This window comes from Athalia rosae, chromosome 1 (assembly GCF_917208135.1).
Source record: "Athalia rosae chromosome 1, iyAthRosa1.1, whole genome shotgun sequence".
Lineage (NCBI taxonomy): Eukaryota > Metazoa > Arthropoda > Insecta > Hymenoptera > Athaliidae > Athalia > Athalia rosae.
Window position 1 is genome coordinate 29,702,915 of NC_064026.1, and position 20,955 is coordinate 29,723,869.

At 39.9% G+C, this 20,955-nt stretch overlaps 2 protein-coding genes across 3 annotated transcripts; one reads left to right on the plus strand and one right to left on the minus strand.

Annotated features, from left to right (window-relative positions):
* The first annotated feature begins 91 nt into the window (after positions 1-91).
* Positions 92-3,053, plus strand: LOC105683728 (UPF0547 protein C16orf87 homolog). The gene is made up of 4 exons (XM_020851081.2): positions 92-162; positions 439-504; positions 871-1,059; positions 1,270-3,053. The coding sequence occupies exons 2-4, from the start codon at positions 454-456 to the stop codon at positions 1,495-1,497; spliced, it is 468 nt and encodes a 155-aa protein (XP_020706740.1). The 5' UTR covers positions 92-162; positions 439-453; the 3' UTR covers positions 1,498-3,053.
* LOC105683726 (monocarboxylate transporter 13-like) lies at positions 2,597-17,398 on the minus strand. 2 transcript variants are annotated; one of them, XM_012396515.3, is made up of 5 exons: positions 16,447-17,398; positions 6,119-6,331; positions 5,915-6,041; positions 5,628-5,807; positions 2,597-5,561 (listed from the first exon to the last, which is right to left on the minus strand). In XM_012396515.3, the coding sequence occupies exons 1-5, from the start codon at positions 16,610-16,612 to the stop codon at positions 4,352-4,354; spliced, it is 1,896 nt and encodes a 631-aa protein (XP_012251938.2). In that variant the 5' UTR covers positions 16,613-17,398; the 3' UTR covers positions 2,597-4,351. The 2 variants fall into 2 exon arrangements, with proteins under 2 accessions (XP_012251938.2, XP_012251939.2); XM_012396516.3 differs by lacking the exon at positions 16,447-17,398 and adding an exon at positions 12,949-13,309.
* Positions 17,399-20,955: the final 3,557 nt, after the last annotated feature.

Sequence of the window (20,955 nt, forward strand, 5' to 3'; positions counted from 1 at the left end):
TTTTAGAACTCAATTTTGTCACGCGATGTTGGTATTTTTGCGAGAGTTGGATAGAGCGACTCTAGTGGTTGAAACTGCAAATTCCAAACGATTATAAAACGCGGATTATTTTTGAGTCCAAGCATTCGTGGCTGTTGACTGGTGCCTTGCAGGTTACTGGAGGTAATTAATTATTTTTCTCTTATTGAAATGTCTTTTGAGCCGTTTAAGCACTATGTATCGCTTTTATAAAAATCATGTTACAATAGCAGCATTCGACTGAAGATAGTTATTTTTTTTTTTTTCTTATAAAAATTATTTGATACATACCAATGCTGCCAATTTTCTAATTCTCTATTGAAACGTATGTAAATAGGTAGCTGTGTTTATCAGTGAACAATTTATCTTGAAAGTGTTTTATCAATAATACCAGAGCAAAATATGACCTGGAATTTTTAGATATTCGAGCACAAAATGGCTAAAACTAAAACAATTAGCAAAGGGTGCCCGAAATGTGAACAACAGGTAAAAATTTCTAGTTCGCTGATTTTGTTTATATCCATAACCTTCATCACTTGCTATTATTCTGCTTCGAAGTCTAGTTTTTCAATCGGCTTTAGGTACTCAGTGTAGTTAGAAATCAGCACAAACATTAGTGAAGTAATTGTAGTATCTTGTATAAATCAACGTACCAGTTTGATGGAAACAATTTCTTATTAAATGTTTCCTTACTTGATCTTTTAATCCCCCATGACATATGATGGAATGATTCAAATTTAGTTTACTTTTTTTCATGACGTCTTCATTTTGTAAACTTAGTATTCTCATACACAATGAAAATTGATTTTAATCATCTCTTTGTAGCGATTATATTGGTTTCTTAATTTTCAGGTCCCTGTGGCCTGCAAGGCCTGCCCATGTGGGCACTCATTTTTTAATGCGCGCAGGAGTTCTATCAAGAGCCCACCAAGCCCCGACGGGGGTGTAATGAAAACTAGACGGACGAATCGCATTAAGCGTGAAAAACCAAATTACTACGATGCTTTAGAATATGACAAACAGACACGAAAAAGTGCCAAGGTATCAGACTCCATCTATCTACGTCTTTTTTCATTCTACAAGTATTTTTGATGTACCATTAAAAAATAGCTATTTCCAAAATCTAATTGATCAACATATGTTTGTCTCTACCTGGCATTTGCTTATGTATGGTACATTATAAGTGATATCTTCTCTTGCTGTTTGATTTATGAACCGTAAGTGATGATGATACATGTTTTGTTTTCACAGATCAAACGAGCCACAGAATCAGGAACAGATATTGACTGCAGACAACTTAATAAAAAAAGAAAAAGACGAGGAAAAGGAAAAGGCAAAAGTGGAGGAAGTGTCGGAGCAGGGGATGATGATGAAGAAACCGAAGGGGTTAGTGCACTTTCACCAGATAAACAACTCACCTGTTCACTCATCTTACAAGAATTGAATAACAAAATGGGCATGGTAGCATGGAAGCCATGAGGTATGTGTCGCGTTGTATGAAATACATCTACTCACAGATATCAAATGAGCTGAGGTTTAGGACTGCGAGAGCAACGTAACTTTTCTTGTGTCAGTTTCACATTGTTGCTTTAAATCTATTTAGTATCTATTCCATGACCATTATTTTTGGAATAGTGTTTTAATCGCGAGTCAGGTGTAAAGATGGTCGATCGCGTATGACCGGTAGCTGGCAGTGGAAGAATTTATGAGTATTGTGATGTTTTTTTTAATTTTCTTTCGTCTACTATACAAAAAGTCCCTCCTTTTCAGCAATGAAAAAGATATGGACTAACTGATCAATCAATCACCACTAAAAACTGTTCTCTTAGTAGCATTGTAATACAATGCGTCTGGATAACACATGAAGTCTGATTTTTTAAATTCAGGTGTTATAGTATGACATGCCTCATACCTCAAAAGTGGTTATTAGAAAAACTTTGTGAAACTCAAGTTGTAAATTTCAAACTCATTAGCTGAATGAATACATATCGTATAAAAATATGATTATGGTTACAACTACGCCACCTATAATTCAATATTTTTCTTGATTTGTACGTTATTCCGTGGGTTGCAAATCGTTGACTTGTAAACAGCTATTCTGATGAATGTTAACTCCTCAAACATTCAACAGTGGTAGTCCTGAATGATTTCGATAATCGGAAAACTTGAGATTTGCTTCTAACGTTCTTCGTAAAATCGTAAGATCAATAATCACAGCAAAGACCAGACTGGGACTATAGAATTTTCATTGTACGCAGTAACTTCAGAGCAAGTATCTCGGGTTTTTCTGTTCGCTTGGTTTTTTTTTTTCTGCTTATGTTCACATTTGAGGTATCTAACCGATCGTGGTTCTACATTTCGCTAAATAATAAGATCGTTAGACGAGCTCTCACTAGATGTTCTGTTTTGGCTTTGTCAGACATAAAGTACTGAACAAAGAGATTCTGTTTTTCTGATTCAGACCTCGTAAATAGCTCGTCAGTGTTGAATTCCCTTGTATAATGTTGTGATGTACTATAATACCTGAATGTATGCAAGTCTTTTTTGGGTCAAGGACAATTTCAATAAGTTGTTAAAATTAATTTCATTATATTTTATTTCTCATCAGTGCTTGATTCAATTGTGATCCAAATATCTGAACGTTCGTTATCAGACTTGGTTGGCTGATATTATTAAATTGGATAATGTATAAAATACTGTGAAGATGGGATATACCAAATACTAGGTATAACATACGACGTACTTTTGGTAGACAATAATTCATTTATGACTAACAACAAAACAATACTTTATCTTGTGCAACTCTATCCATGCATTTTCAAATAAATGCAACTCTATTGAAAACTTATTAATAATAAATGTTGATTTCAGTTTTATATTTTTATGTCAATATAAATAAATACTATCATACAATGTAAGAATAACTATGAATTATGGAGTACTTTCGAATTATGTTTCTTAGACTGTTTTACCACAATTGTTGATCTAGAAGGCGAGATATTTTTGCTGAATAAATATGCTGTGATAAACTACAATTGATTAGTGTTCCTTTTGTATCGTTCATTTCTTTTTTTTCATTCTACACAAATTTACAAGTCATTTTTACAAAGTGAATAATACACAGCTGTGATACTTATCAAACACCGGCTGTATATTATTTACTCAACTTCCTGTTTGTTTCGGCACAATAAAATATGTATATTAACACCAGCATATCATGTAGTACATTTTATTATAACACGCGCACTATAATTTTAGGTATGAAATTTATTTTTCGGATGAAATTTTTTTCCATTTTATACAAAACCTATTAGAGTCAATTTCTAAATCGTTGACTTTCTTAGTTTGAACTACATTCATATTGCATCTCGAATCCTTCATCTCTATTAAAGAGTCAAAATGGAGAATTCCGCACGTCTGTATGTTGATATTCATACACTCACTGACATCTAACATTCATGCGCCAGACGCTTATAATGCATCTTCCTACTTAATAAATGTTAATAAATTTATGGTTTATTTAGTATAGTTACTTTAGAGGCACCGTATATATGCAATACATATACATATAAATTGATATTAAAATTAGTTTTTATAGTTGTCTAATTTTTATGTTAAATTAAACTTTTGGTTCTCGCATCATTGATTCTGAAGGAAACAAGAAAAATCGGCTGCGATACGTTCAAGCTTAACTGGGATTATGACGCGTTGATTCATTCAAAACTTAATGAGGAGAAACGATTGCAAGTTTTACACTAATCGAGAGATGAAATCAGTATTCGTCCAGTATACTAATTATAACGCTATGCATACATATGGTATATCTAAATGAACGCTGCAGCTCGTATATCATTCGGTAATTAAGTAGCGTGATGTAATTTTTTTTTTTCTCTACCATTCATACAGGAAATTCAATGAAGCGCACATTTTGTTCATTCGAAGAAAGAGGAGACCTGTTCCGTAAAATAATCTAATGAACCTCAGCAGACCTACACCTGCTTGAATGAAAAAATGTACCTCACAGATGCACTGACATACGTATTATGCTCCTTGTGAGTCTCAGTTTTAATTTTGATTGAAAAAAAAAAGAAGATACTCGTAGGGCTTCTACCGGATTATTTAATTAATCTAGAGATTGATATAAAAAATATAATCTTAGTCCACAGCTATTCACAATTAGAAATAGTCGCAAGTATATTTTATAGGTTTGTGATAGTCGCGAACTCACGCCATATTAACTTTTAACTTCATATAGTACGATTTCTCAATTAAAAATCCTTATTATACCGTGAATGCATCGCATCTTATGTTTCTTTGATTTTTCATATCCGTGCTATAACCGTTCAGCCACAGCGACTGCCATCGATTCCTTAGCTTGTCGTTTTCTAATCACCGGCATATAAGCCCACAGTGATGATCCTAGGATTAGAACGACGCCAAGGAATGTAAAAAGCGGACCATAACTTCCGATTTGCTCGAATACCAGACCGCATATCGGTGGCCCGACTAACTGAATGATTCCATTTACAAACAAGGATATTCCGTAGGATGAAGTCAGCTTTTCCATCCCCAACATATCTGCCATAATTACCGCGGTTATTCCAACATATATTCCAGAGGCGAGCCCGAATACCCCACAGGACACGGCGAGCATTGTGTACGACGTCGACATGGGAAGGAGGGCTAGAGAAATTCCAGAAACAAGAAGTCCTCCTACGAAGTACCAGTGCTTCGGCATTATAGCGACATCGGACAAAGCCGATCCTCCGATTCGCCCGGTCAAATCCAGGATGGAAACGATCGACAGTAATAGCGATGACATATTTTTGCTGTACCCTAAAGATATCGCGTAGGCGGGCAAAAGGATTACAAAGTTTGTGTAACTAACGGCGTTTGTAGAATTTGATATCAGAATAACAAGATACACCGGATCCTTGAATAAGCTAACGTCGAAGAATTTGTTCTCCTTTTTACTTTCGCTCTTTAAATCTTTTTCCGGTGATTTTTTGAAGGTGCTTGAAATCGCGTTCAAAGTCAGGGTAGAAGCGTGTTCGGGATGTAATGCTGAAAGTGTACTACCGTGATAAGGTGTACTGATATAATTGAATGACGAAGTACTAGGAGATCTCGGAGGGGGTCGTCGCCTGCTCAATTTTCCACCGTCGAAATCACCGCGTTCGGGAACAACGTGCAACGCGGGTGTGCTCCGCATCTCACCTGCCATATGATTTCCCGATGGCACGCTAACTTTTCGAGCGATTCCCTGAATTGGTGTATTTTTATAATTTTCCAAGGCAACGCTAGAAGCACTCTTCGGTACCGTGATGGATCTGTTGCCGTTCGATTGCGGCGATATCAGTGGGCTGTTGGGGTTCTTTTCGTCGTCCGGAGATGCTACCGTGATCGATACTCCCTCCGCAACCTCTGGATCCTCGGGATCGTTGCTCGCCGGTGCCGGTTTTAGATGTTTTTCTACGGGATCATAGAGGAGTGCGCTAGCCCAGACGTTCAACGTCAAAGCGCCCATTATCAGCACGGCACCTCTGTTGAAATGAAAACGAGTTTAGCCTTTCCTGTCTGAGCGATCGAGTCATAATATCGTATCTCACCTGTAACCATATTCCTTTAAAAGCATTCCGAGGACCGGTGGTAGAAATATCGAACCAAGCGCGCTTCCGGAAATGCAAAGACCGTTCGCGAGCCCCCTAAGTCTAACGAAGTAAGACGTCACTATGTAAACAGTGGGTGGAAACGCGAGACCCGCTCCAGTTCCCACGAGGACTCCATAGCTGGTTGGCGAACAAAAATAGAGATAAAAATAAGAAAAAGTCAATAGTTGTTATCGCGAGACGTCACTCGTATTGACAACATGCAGGATTGAAAAACCTTCATTTACCTAATGCAAAGAAAAATAACGGAATCGGCAAAGTAACTGAGCATCATCCCCGCCGCAGCAAACGTACCGCCTATCAGCGTTACCGTCCTGTAGGAATATTTGACCGACAAGACGCTGGACAATGGTCCTATGGTGTTAAAATTAGAGTCATGTGATTCTTCGTTCAATGATTATGGAGTTTTATCGGAATATTTCAAAGGTTACCCAGAGAACTGTAGAGGAAATAGCAAAGGGCCGGAATCCAGGCGGCGGCCGCGGGTGAGGCGTCAAAAACTTCGAGAAATTCAACAAAAAGTACACCGAATGATTTCACTGTTCCCGGTATCAAAAAATTCACCGTAACGGCGGCGATGAGCACCAGCCATCCCCAACCTCCGTCTGGGGGTACCAGCTCTCCCTCCGCCGGCGCTGTTTTTACTGAAATCAGAAAATTAGTCGGATTTGTATCATTTGAGAATTTTTCTCGTCTAGCCGGAAGTTCGAATTGTCGCGATTATATTTCGAACGATGACAGTCTCGTTGTAAACTTGTAGAATATCTCGCAATCATCGCTATTTGAAGTCGAAAATATCGCGTTAAAATCACTGGAATATTTGCACGTGTTTTCGATACCGGTGCCAATTTTCCGTCCCTGCACCCTCGATGTTCCAAAGTTCCACGAATTCGTAATTCCCAAGGATTTCAAAATGGGTCCAGATCAAACGACGCGAATAACGAATAATGATGATGACTCGTTCGCTCGAAGGATACAGATATCGCGTGAGCGCACTGCAGAGTATGCCCGACATAGAATTGTAAATGATTTGTTTGCGTTATAAATTAAACAATTTATAAAATCATCCAATTGTAAGTTAGGCGGTAAAATTTTACGATCAAAATCACACAGCTGGATTACTATACGCGCAATTTTATTGACATACACGGTTCGCGCCGTTTGCATTTCTAATTCGAGCAAATATAAGAATGACCATTGAAGTTACAAATTTATCTATTAGCATCACAAAACACGACAAAATGCCACCCAGTTTGCCAACGATAAAAGTGAAAAAAACATTCTCCACGTATTCTCAGCTGCTACCATGATTATTTTACGGTTTTTGCTGCTACACGTGCGCTTTTTCGCGCCATGTGTTAACGTCATCGTTCATTGGCATTCCGCCCAGTTTCTTGAGAATCACGAACACGTGCAGAATAGAATAATTGTATTTTAAAAAAAATCTACGACACGCGTGGGGCTCTTGGAAAATTTCTGGAAATTTTAGAGAACCTTATCGTCAACGGAAACTCCCCGAATAAAACGAGCGACAAAATTTTTCAGATTTTTCTTTTTTCGATTTTTGAAGATTCGAGAATCTTAAGATATCAAGATTTTTAGACCGACGATATATAACGCATTGAGTATGCAGATTTTTATAAAAAAAAAAAAAATAACAGGCGTGTCAAATAATTTTTAATTAACCACATTGTGTAATTTTTCTTCATCTTTTTGTGTCAAGGTCTGCAGAACGAGCGGCGAATGTCGGTCGATGGCCCGATAATTATAATCGGTCAATCTCTACCGTCCGCAGTTATTTTCGTTGGTCGTTTGACGCGGGTTTTCACGAGTTATAATATACCATATTTTTTGGCGTGAAGCCCGCGCTTTTTGTTACAATTTAGTCCGGTCGAATAATCACGACTGAGAATGAAAATTTGGACGTCGAAAAATCGCCGAACTAATTGAACCGTAATGAATCAGTAAATTTTTTATCGCGGCAATACGTTCGATGCAAAAGCAAAGCACCGAACTTCGTCACGTCCGTAACGTTGACATTGTTTCCAGCCAATTTCGAGGTCATCCAGAGGTCAGAAAACCAATGTAATTTCATTTAAAGGACGGTTCGTGATCCGCTGCCATCTCGGGATATCATATAATTGCCAACAATTGATACAATTTCGGATTATTCCGAAGATTTATATGTTGCTTTTTTCGATTTGATATCATCAATCTCACTTATCGTTAATTTAGCATCTTTGTTATAATACATATCACATTGTTGGACAAACATCCATGAACCACGTCATGTGGGTCGGCGTTTAATGAAATCATAATAAATTGAACTCAATAAATGACACAGCTGCTGCGGATCGCGAAGTATAATCCACGCCAATTTATCTATGTACCCACGTACGAGTTTCAAAAGCCATATTTGAATATTTTTTTTTATTCTCTGATTGATTGGTATATGTAGTTTAAAATATTGCGAGCTGCAGATACTCTGGATGTCGACAATCGATAGTCTCCAATATTTCCTACGAAGGTATATTCAATTTTCGAGCTCCCTTAATTTTCATGTATGTATAACACAATTCTCAGGTAAATCGAGAAACGACGTGTACATGGGCTGTACGCAATGCGGCATTTCTAAGTATAGCAAAATAACGAGGTGTATACAACGCGATATTTCATAAGAACGAGCGAGAAGTTTCACTTTTCTTTCAGTTCCCTTCAACGGCGGGACAAGGATCGCATTCGGCGAGGTTGTCGCTCGACGAAAATTCGGTGACTTTAATTTCAGCGTCGTTCGCGGTGTGACGAGATGAGGAGAGGTTCCCAGTTTTTCCGGCTTCCCCGGCACCTGCGGAGCGTCCATCTTTTGAAATTTTGCTGCCTCCTGCCCGGGAAGAGTAATTAGAAGTCCCGCCGACGCCCTCCTCGGCACCGCCGTCAGTTTCCCTGAAATTTTCAGCTTCGCTTTTAGTCTCGCTCGAGCTTTGTTGTCCGTAATTATTGTATCGTTGTTTCGCGGTGTTTACAGATCCCGAAAGGCTTCCGTTGGCGTTCCGAATTTCCCGCTTGATTCCGCGTTGATTATTTCCTCCGTCAGAATCGGGACCGGATATTAGGACAAGGATTGCACCGCAAACGGTTATAGCCAGGAACGAGTACATCATGTTCCACAAAAAGCCGGTCACACACCCCGAAAGCTCGCTGTAAACCATCCACATGGTTAAACAGCACAATAAAGTTCCCGCCGTCCAGGTCACCCCTCGCATCATATTGCAAATCGTCCTTCCGCAAATTCCGCAAAATTGCGTCACCAGACAAAGTCCTCTGTTGACGGCGTAGTTGGGGTCAGTTCCTGTTTCTTGGCACGATAAATCTTCGCGGTTTTCATTATTTTGCTGCTGCTGCTGCTGCTGACGCCTCTGCACGTTCGCGCAGTTCGTGCAACGTCGTGGCATTTTTATGGAATATTTTTCGATTATCACTTTTACTGTTTTTTTTCTTTCGAGAAAACGAGTTTTCAATTTTCGGACTCGCTTCTTTCGATTACGCAACGGTTTAAAGTTGGCGATTCCCGCACAGAGTTTGGGCAGTTTCCAGAAAACCTGTCACACTCCTCCTTCCGTCAACTATTTCGAGCCTCCTTCGGTTCTCTTATCCGAAAATTTTATAAAAAATGAACGAAAAGAAATAGCCAAGTTTTCTCAGCGAAACCGAGCCGTTCAGATCCAACGGATTCAGTTGAATTTTTTTCGGCAATTTCTGTGAACGAAATTATCGATATTCTGTAATTTATCCGCGGAGAAAGTGTCCTTCGGGTTTTCCTTCTGAAAAATTTCGACTCCGTCGTCGAAATCCCCGGCGTAAGTTTTTTTTGATAAATAATTATTCAAATTTTTGGGACAAGTCTGACACGATGGCGTCCGCGAGTCGCCCCATTCCTTTTTACATTCTTCTCCCGAACAGGAACAAATGTCGTTCTGTTTTTCAGGAACTTCTCGAATCCCGTCCGAACTGGGGACAATGTTTTTCTGATCTTCAGGCAAATTGCACAGTCGAAGAACGGAGGACTGATAATGCAATTTCGAATGACGCTTGGTGGGCACGTGAACATTCGTTTTACCCAAATAACGGAGACTTTTCGAGGTCTTTGCTTTCTGTTCTTGGAGAATCACCGCGAGAACGAATGTCAAAGCCAGGATATAGGCCAGGAATCTTTTCATCGGAAGCAAAAACTGCCGAATAAAAAATTGAAATTTACGTCAGTTTCTTTTTTTCCAATCAAACTCAATTGAGATTAGAACAAAAACTTGCAGATCTGTTCATCTACTCTTTTTCAATTTAACCTTGATCACGAAAATCGAAGGTTTCTTCTCTTTAGATTTAAAAAATTTCTTAGTCCTGGAAAAATGTACCTTTTCTTTAAAATAAACGTCATTTTTCTACGAGTACATTTTTCAGCTTTTTTTTCTCCTTCTTTCAATGAATCACGAATCGTAGGAGGTTAATTTGAGGTACATCGAATTCGTCCTGCAGCGCGAAAATCAGTGATCAAAAAAACCGAAAAAATTGACAGAGCCCATTTCACTCAGAAATTTTGAAAAATCTTTACATTAGTTACAGTACGAGAAATACCATTTCGCAAATTTTAGCCGATTATTTTCGAAGTGAAAAAGAAAAATTGAAACTATCTGTCAAATGAGATATCTGATATAACGTCTGTGACAGGTTGACGTATGCAAATTGCAACCTAACTCGACCCAACCTTCTTTCCCCCTCCTTGTTTTTTCCTTTTTTTTCTCAACTATCATCGTTATTTTCTTCTTACTGCTGTAAATTTTTTTCCCCCCAAACGTGAAAATTATTCAACGTTAACTGAAATTTACTTTCGAACCGACCAAATTATGCTGATGCCTCCGAAGGACTTCGAATTATCGGAAGGCGGTTAAAAAAAAAAAAAAAATGATGAACAAACTATACGGACTGCAGAGACTGACGTTGAAAAATTGCACGGGAAATGATAATTGAAAAGAGAAAAACCCAAGTTTTATTTTCGAAGCGCTCGACAAAACACAAAGAGACAGAGAAAGTGATTCACCGCAGATATCATGCAGAAATAATGTAAACGAATTAACTCAGGCCAGGTTAGTTAATTCAGGTTAGCTCAGATCAGTTAAGGTTGGGAAGAGCTACTCTTCCAGACTTCCCCGTTACATGTAATTCACTGGCAATGGCATTGGAGGTTATTGCTTCGACTCGTATGACTCGACAGCATTCAACCGAGCGAAATGGCGTAGTATTATTGTACGGATGTAAAGTAATACGATATTACACGTGCTATTTGTATACTATAATGTATCGTAATGAGAATCAGCTGACGCGGAACGGTGCATGCACCCAACCGACCTTCGAAGGAGGAAATCTGCAGCTGCCGATACGGCCGCGGATTTGTCATCTCTTTTTTTTTCTATCGCTAAAAAAATAATTAACTAAAATTGGGTTAGCGTAGAAATAAATGATTCCCCGGTGTGACGATATACAGTTCGTCGTAAAAGTATAGGTATCATAAAAAACAATACCTATGTAATATTTTACTATCTATAATCTACTGTAATAGGTAATATAAAAATTTCGTACGATGGAGCGATACAATTATCGGGATGAGAATCGATATCGAGGTGAATTGGGTTATCGAGGTCAAAAAAACAGAAAAAAAAAAATACAAGATTGCTTATCAAATCATATCCGTATGTGTATATCGAGCACACCCCTCATATATATATATAATAATACGTTTACACTGCACGATAGGATCACGCGTACGAGACGCCCACGTGAATTTGAGTGGCAAAATTTTGACCTTCATCTTACGTAAATTTAGCTCCCTCGATATTCTGACTGTTATATACCTACGTAAAATTAGTGGAAAGATTCAAACTAGATTATATTGCAACGATAATTTTAATCAAAGTTTATCGACTACTGATCGTTGCTCTCGACGCATAGTCGCATATCAAATCGACGAATAAAGAATTGATCATCATTGAATTAATTTCAATTATAAAATTCAACTTTCAGAAAAAGTCTAGAGGGTATATGAGGAAGTTTTTGAAATCTCCAGTTGGACAGGATCGACGATCAGATTTCAACGATAAGAAGAAATTTCAAAACTATCAAAACTTTCTTATCTGATTTTCGTGTGTCACACGTCGTTGAAAGTTTTTTGGGTTTTTTTTTTTCAAGTTTCGGTCTTCTCTTTTCTTCTCGTCAACATTTTTCACCTCACGTCGGACAGAAGTGGGATATAAAAAAAAATGGGAGAAATTTTACAACATTTTTATTACTATACGCTGCACGTTGCTCGTGAGAACGCGTTCAGCATCAAAAAGTAAAACATGGTAAAACGATCAAGAGGTAAGTATCAGAAGGACGCGAATGGCAAAGAGCTGTTCTTGAAGCTGTAATGGCCCGGGGCCGTCGGCGAAATTTCTCTAAAAAACGACGACCCCGTCTCTCCGGTTATTCCATCTGGATTAGTGAGTATGTATGCTAGTGGAAATTTCCACGTCGTCCGCAATTTAGAATCCAGTTCAGATCGGTTAAATAGTATCGCGGACAACTACCCAATTTCTCGCTGTCGTATACGCGTAGATCAAGGAGACGCTTCTGCGAAAGATTGATCTCAAAAATCCAGACGTTGATACGAGATTTGAAAAACAAGAGGGTTCTTCGATTTTACGAGCACATTCTGAGGACTTTATTAGATCTACTTATTCATCAATCTCATTTATTTCCAAACGGTGAAAACATCGACGAAAATTGGCAACAGAGAGAATGACGACCGCTAGTGGGGTGAATTTGGCAAATAAAACTTGAGCCTTTGAGAACCGATTCAGCAACGTATACCGTGGAGATTAAATTTCGGAAAAAAAACGAACGAGTTTATTTCTGCCATGCGGAAGATTTGGTGAACAAAAATTTCGGACGCACGCGGTTAGGTGTAATCTAAGAGGGTGTTAAACCGCGAGAAATTTTTCAGTTCAATGAACGGAATTGAGCCGTTTTAGTTTTTATCTCGTACAAGTTCGGTCTAGACGCATGAAATACATAGCTACGGTATACATATATATATATATAACGTTATATTTGCGGCAAATGAAACGTGAAAGAGTTAACACGGTGGATAAAAGATGTGATTCGTTCGACGAAGTGAAGGAGGAAACGTCGGAGGGAAAAAAAGGGGGGTAAAAATTCTCCGAATTCTTACTGAGTGCTGTCCTCGTCATGTCCCACGTGGGTGATTACCGCAGATAAAGGCGACGATGTTCGGCCTTCATTCGGTCGAATGTGAATTCGAATAAGATCGCACCATGACGTTGGATTCGATCATCGGTACCTTCTACAGCGGAACACTTGTATCACATCGAAGCAGATGATGCCGAATGAATCGATTCGACTATAAATGTGTATTTTCTTTTCACTTCATTCAAATTCTCGCGTACCGTTCGGAGATACCTCTTCGACCACTTCGATGTCCAGTCGTTTTTCGAACAATGATAGGAAAAATATCGTAATTGACAAAAACTGGTGCATCGTTAAGAAATTTGTGACATCAGACATTTGCGTTGAAGTTAAAAAAAAATGTATATTATCACAAGAATTGAAATTCCGCAAACTTATATCACACTGTAATCATAGCAATTGACATTCGAAAATACCGACGAATCTTCGTCATTGATACGACATGATACGAAATGAAAAATGATAAAGTTAAAAGATAATTCGTTTCCTCTGATCTCGGGAGCTATGAAATTATTTTTTATTTCTTTTCTTCCGTTTCAAAAAATCACTTCATCGACCCAACATATGCCGCGGAACGGGGGTAGGAAGGAAGGGGACGGAATAAAACAAAAAACCAGCCGACCACGAAGATTCTTGATCGTATGATCGCAAAACGCAGGGAAACTAACGATGTTCGGATTACGTTTCGAGTGCGCGGTGGCGTGATGTATTTTTAATATCGACTGGAAAGCGAAAACCAAAAAAGTAACGGAAAAAAAAAACGGGCAGACAACGCGGCTCGCAAGTCACGGCTCCGGGGGGTTGCTTTTCTCTAGCTACTCGCGTTGCTGCTACACTCCGCGGTAGCTCAAAATTCGAGTCGATACACCTCGCTGCGGAGAAAGGGCTGCCCGCGTTGCCTCCGACCGACGTCGACGTCGACTACGAGATGTGACGGAACGGGGGTTGATTCCAGCCAGGTCCGCACCGCGGCGTTTTTAGGGGGTTGAGTTGAACAAGGGCGCGAATTTCACCCGCTTTCGGAGCAGCTGATGGATAACTAACTTTTCAGTTTCTTTGGATCTGCGATATTTTGAGTGTGATTTGAAATTCTCAATGACTGCGCGGTGTCCGAAGTTTGACGCACGTAAGACTTCGGCATTTGCTGATCTCGCGAGTAAAAATAAAAATCAACTTTTAATAGGTACCCGGAAAAAATGGCGATTTCAGTCATTTTCCTGTTCCATACGACCGCACGGGTCTCGTTATCGTTCCAACGCGCCGATCTGAACGCTGATGCACGCGCAGAATTTGTTTTTTTCTTTTCATTATACATGCAGTAATAAAAAGTAACAGAGAAATGATGTTTCCGTATTACGATGGCGCGATTGACGGCCGCAATTTTGTGTCCGTTCAAAGTACGGATCCACACGATCGCGTGATTTAAGAAAATTCAAAGAACCTTGATACCGCTGCGTGCGGCAGCCAGGGGTTTCCGAATCAATCGAATAGTCGAAACGAATTGGTTATACACGGCGTATAAAAAATCGCATGCATACAGACGGGAGGATACGCGTGCGCAAATATGTAACCACATCGTCGTGCACAGAATCAAGTATCATTAAAAGCTTTCGTTCGGTTCTTTCTACCTCCATTTTGGGGGTAGAAAAATTAAGATATTCCGATCGGCTTCCGTCGAGGCTCGGTCATGAAATACCTGTAAACCGAAGGGTTGAATAAATATTAATCTTCGCCACGAGGGACAAAAAAATTAACGCCGATACCATAGACGACGGCTTTTCGTTCCTCCCTCCGAATACTCGGAGGCCTAAATAGCAAATTTTTCGACACCGATGACCGAGAAACGTGGGAATCACGTGCACGGAACGATATACGCGCACACGTGCGCAACAACGGCGATATTAATTCACGTATTATCGTCGCTAACTAACGAACGAACCACATCAGAGAGAAATTATTGATTATTCGATGTGCCCCCGCAGCAGTTATAGAAGTAGTAGCAGCAGCAGCAGCAGCACAACCGTCAATTAGCCTCCGTAGCAATTAAGCATTGTTTTTTTTCATAAAAATCATCTAATTGCCAATTACAATTGACATCGCAAAACGATCCCAGGCGAGACGACGCGGCGAAGAGGAAACGATTTCCTGCATAGCAATAACAATATAATAAAAAATAATCACAATCGCTCGATACACGCCTACAAAAAAGTAAAAAAAAGTAGAAGAAAAAAAAAAAAAAATCCTCGCAGCTGATTGAATTTGACGCGCGTTATCACGGCGTATATATACTGCGATTCGTTGGATTCGGTGTGCGTTGATGATTAATTTTTATCAACTGATTGGGAGAGAAACAAGTGATATGAAACGAGAAGAAACCGTGCAGATGCGGTATCGTTATTTTCCATTTTTTTCTGTCCCATGTCAAATGTATAACAGCGGCAGATTCTATGCGAGCAAAGTGACGTACCTATGCCGTCACGACGACGACGACGACCCCTTATCGCAACGTTGTCGTCGTATATGAGAGAAGGTATGAGAAATGAAATGGGGCAGCGCACAGGGTGAATCGAGGTCAACAGAAAAACCCTTCTTCTAGAAAAGCTCCCAACCAGCTCGGTTCCGTTCTTAGATTATCGCTGTACGTAAGTCGACGCGAGCTTTTCGCTCACACGGAGCTTTTTCCATATAGTTGTAACCGGAAATGTATTCGTGTACCTGACGTACATGTGGATGTGTATAGGGCATTCGATGCCGAAACGCGACACAGTGTTTCAGTAATTTTTTAACACAATAATTGAAATTCTATAATATAAAATAATGTAATGCATGAATAAAAGTACATTTTTTTCTTTCATTATTTTTAAGTACTAGCCAAAATTATGATACCGTTTCGTAGATAGTTATCTGCACTCGTGCTCAACAGGTGTACACAATCGACGATGTGTACAGCTAATGAAGAAAAAAAAGTTGCGGCAGATTCGAATTTTCTAGAAATGTTACAAAAACATCAGAAATCCAAATCGAAGCTGTGCATGCGATTTTATGTAGATTATAATCAACTGATAATTATTTAGGAAAGTTCGTTTTTCTCAACGGAACACGCAACTTTCCGCGGCACCATTGTACGCTGTACATACACGTATGTATACATATTCTTATCCTGGAGAAGCAGCAGACACTGAAATTGTTGTTATTCGATTTATTTTAAGAGCTGCTTTGAAGCTGGGAAAATTCGATTACAGTGAAAGACTGAATAACGCTGTTCGGTGTTTTCTAGATTTGGACACTTCGTTATACCTATACGTAAATACGTAATGAGATATACGTTTCAACTTTCTTTGTTGGAACGACGCGCGCGACTAGCCATACTACACACACACGTGCCTGGATCGTTCTGGCATTCGGAAAGGGAAATGAAATTTCTCGTAAGTTATATATTATTGCGCAAATATGCATCGCCAACCTTTTCCATTGTTTCCGTTTTTGGTCGTCCCGTTTGCGATCCTCGGCCGATTTTCCTTCCGGGTTTTTTTGGACACCAGATGATCCCCGTCCTTCTTTGTCAGGACTTCTACTTCGCCGATTTTTATCCTGATGCCCGACGTAACTTCTTTATCATCCTGCGGCATCCTGACGCCTTTTATTTATTTATTTTTTTTTTTAATATTTTTATATGAAAAACGTTGTTTTATTAATTTTTATATTCACAAGGGGCGGCGAAAAATATAACGAAAAAAACTCACTCGATCACTCATTCACATCACACTCGATATTAAACAACGGAGCCAGGGGTTAATCGAATCATAATTATCATCGTAAACTAATCCACGTTAGGGGGGTAGGATGGGACTAGATTTCGGGGTCGCAACGCTTCGTTAGAAAATTCTATCGGTAACGGAAAACTGATATTAATTTGAAAGAATTAAAGGTAGTAGTTTCTCAAATGCTGCAGGGTCAATGTTCATGGAACTCCGTGTCGAGGGCACTGCCCTCCCCCGTTGTTGTTTTACTGTCGTCGTCGGGGTTCATGGATCTGTTCTTTGACGATAGAGGGGAAATTTGATCGTTGTTAAAACCGCCGTTTCTGCCGGCCCGACAAGAACGCGGTACTTCGAACTCTGAATCGCACATAGACAAAGGTCGCGTTTTTCGCGCGGTCCGATTTAAAAGTCTTCCAAATCGTTCGAAAAAAAATCGACGTACGAACTGCGCGCCCAACGACGAGCCGTTCGATTTGTTTTACAAACTCATAGATTCGCGTTCGATAATTACGGAGTCCGCTCCTCTCGACTTTGAAAGATTCGAACGAGCGTCTTTCTTTATCGAGATGTGTGTACGAGCGCACGTGCGACTCCGTCAAACGCCAACTGCTGAGCGAGGGATCTGCGCTCGTACTGATCAGCTGTTCAATGGGGATTATCCCCTCTCTCAATTCTCACGGGTTCGATTCCCCCCACCGCAACTTTTGCGTCGACGCTCCCGACGTAGCTGAGACGACACCGCAACGCAACGGCGACGGCGATGGGGATACATACATACGTATAGACTCCGCGTTGCCGCTGCGCCCGGAGGAATCGCGTGAACTCTCTTTGTCTGAATGACGTCATCGACCCCGACGTCTGGCGAATCAAATAACTCGCACGCGGGCATCATCGTCACGTGGACGACGACGATTTTCCGAAGGCTGGAAAAATTCGGATAATTCCGACCGTCGAAATTCTATACCCGCCCAACGTCCGCGAACGAGCGACCCGCGCGGACGAGCGTTTTCGTTAATTCGATTAAAGCTATTGCGATTTTGAGGCGATAACGACCGAATCCATTGGCAAACAAAACATCGCAAGTTTTTTTCCGCAGGATTTTTCCATTCGCGCGATTGCTGATAGCGTCGCCGATCGTGGGGGAATGGCGAAGGGAAACCGCGAACGCGTCGCGCGCTCGCCAAGTGGGCGTGAATTAATAGTTGTTGCGAATTTTTATTGTACAACGATCGATGCGGAAAATTCGCCGGATTTCTAGCTCGGAATTGAAGTAGGAATATTAGGAAAAAGCCAGACCGTTTATTAGAGTTTTTCATAACAACGATCGGAACGATCGAACGTTTATGCAGCCACGAAATTCGGGAAAAATAAAACCAGGTAGCACGGGGAATGGAAGAATCTAGAGGAACGAACGCTAGACAAATTTTACAAACATGATCTATACCTACCTACTGCATCTGTTATTGATTGTTATTCGTTGAAATATTTCCGTTATTTTGCTCCGAGGAGAATTCGGATTCTTCAAATTCATTACGCTCAATTTTATTTTCCTAGAGATAATATTCCGATGAGAATAATGAGAAACGCGAAACGGAGCGATTCTCTACGCGAGCGAGTAAAGGTGACGGCTGCGTGTATTACATTTCAATTCATTCGCGTCGATTCAATTATAAAGTGTGAACAAGATCCATCTGCATCCGACGGGTTCTTCGATTACCGGGCACGCCTCTTTTCTTCTACTTTTCATTGGTTCTCCGTTATCGCTATCGGTTGAATTATCCGCACGGGTAAATTACGTTTCTTCCAATATCTGGAATAATGATTGTTCGTCTTGTCTTTTCACTAAAAAATTGATCGCCGTTGCGTAATAAAATTATGTAACGTACTCCCGTCTAAAATATCCACAACGCCATTGTGTCGATTCAGAAAAAGAAACAAGAAAGGAGAGGAGAACGGGGATTCGGGTAGCCCCTTTCGATGCACGGGCTAGTTTACCTGGCCCGATGTGAATTTCGTCGATCAATTCTACGGACATTCTGAAAAACTATCATTCGTCTTATTTTCCCGACAACGTCGACGTCTGCTCTCAACGGAGTCGCGCGGTGCACTTGAACCCGTGCACTTCCTGATTTTGTTCAGACTTTTTTTTTTTTTTTTTTTTTCAGTGAGCAGGCTTTTTTCAATACCTTCCAGAAACTCGTTCTACCGCCTGACACCGTATTATCAATCGACACCTGACACACTTTACAGTAACCCAACCAACCACTCACTCTTTCCATATCCAAGGTGAATAATCTATACGTGATTCACGAATCTTTATTATTTCTTTCGGCCTCCACATGGCGTCCATTAAAAAAAAAAAAAAAAAAAGAGTGCGATTTCACGTCTTACACATAGTATATTTATACAGGTGTAAGGTAAAGACTAATAAAATAATTCTCTACAAACATATATAAGTTCATCATCATCATTAATCATATCTGACGATGTAATAAAAATATGGGGATTTATCTCGACCGTTTTGCTACGCTGAATTGAATATTTATTTTAGGTTTTTATTTATTTTCGACGATAATTGACGAAAGCTGGTCGATGGTACGGATTATTTTTTCTCACCTGAAATCCTCGCGACGCGATTGTAGCTCGGATAAGAACATTCAACGCTCGTTTATATCGAAGAGCTGTACGCGGTTGTCCTGAATTACCGATGACACATTGAGATATAATCGTCTCTCGAATGTTACCCGTTATTATCGAGAGGAAAAAAAAACAGTGGAATTAGAAAATACACGACGTTACCGCAGCTCTGAACGTCGTGATGGTTTTATCTACTTTGATTGTGACTATGTACAGTCGATTCCGAACTCTACGCAAAACGTGCGTTTGAAATTTTTCGTTTTTCAACCCTCCAGCATTCGGAATGAAATCATAAAAGATATTGCACAAGTTTTGGACAGCAACAAAATGACGCGAGCAAAGTCCATATTTGGATAAAAAAGTTCCACGTGGTCTCGTCACGTCCATCATATACATATAAGCACGTTGGAAATTAAATCACACGCGAGTTACTTTTGAATTTAAATTTCCGTTCAACGTCCTTGAACTATTTCCAACGCATTCGCTGCCGAATAGACGGTCGTAATATGGTAGCAATAAAAAAAGTGAGCCGTACACTCCGCAGCGTCTGACCACCCCCAACCCAAATGACACGCGTCACGGGAAATCTTCGTGTTCGATCTCGTTCGGATCCGGCTTATCTCCATGTCGGTGTAATTAAACGAACCTGTCAATTTTGTCTCGCCGGATATCAGTTGTCTTCAAAAAAACTCAGACATTTCGAGTGTGTGTCGAGAAAAAGGAGACTGAAAAAAATACGAAACGATTCCATCGTGTTTCGCATTTGTTGCGTCATCTGCGACGTTGAGATATTTTTTTCTCCTCCCTTCGCAAAAATGCGATAGCTCGTCAATCAGTTTTGCGATACATTGTGCGTACATAGCCTTCCGACAATGAACGCGCGATTGTAAAAGTGAATTATCTCAAATGACAAAACTGTATTTTTTTTATTACGAAGCCTGTAATGCTGAGGCGAATCTATACGATATATCTCGAAGTCTTTCACGACTTAATTAGTGTAATTTTTTTACATCGTTTTGACACGTTCAATATTTATTGTACGATTGTCGTCGGCGTATACGCGGAAATAAAAGATTTTAATTGACGCAAACAATGAGTCATTCACGCCGCGCGTGGATAGATCATTCGGTGCGTTTTATGTATTTGCGCGTTCGATATACATGTATACATCTAGGTTTGCGCTAATTGTTATAAATGGAATACGTTTTATCGGATCAACAACGTAACGAACGAACAGATGTTAAATGGGCGTAAGTGTGTAGGAAATTAATGTACATGTGATTGTATAGAATTACGCAACGTATATATATGCATGTATCGAACGTATAGCGTATGAAATGAACTTTGTAATTCAGAAGGCTGATACCTGAATAAATTATTGAAAAATTTCTATTCCGTTCGACCTCGAATCGTATCGAAGATTGATACGGAATTAACATAATCGTAGAACGATAGAAAGTTACGGAGGTCGTACACCGGGAGACGCGAATCGAGCGAGCCTCTTGAGTCGCAACGTCATCGGGGCGTGAAAAATTAAGAACATCATCGATCGAGTGACACGATGAATCGTCACG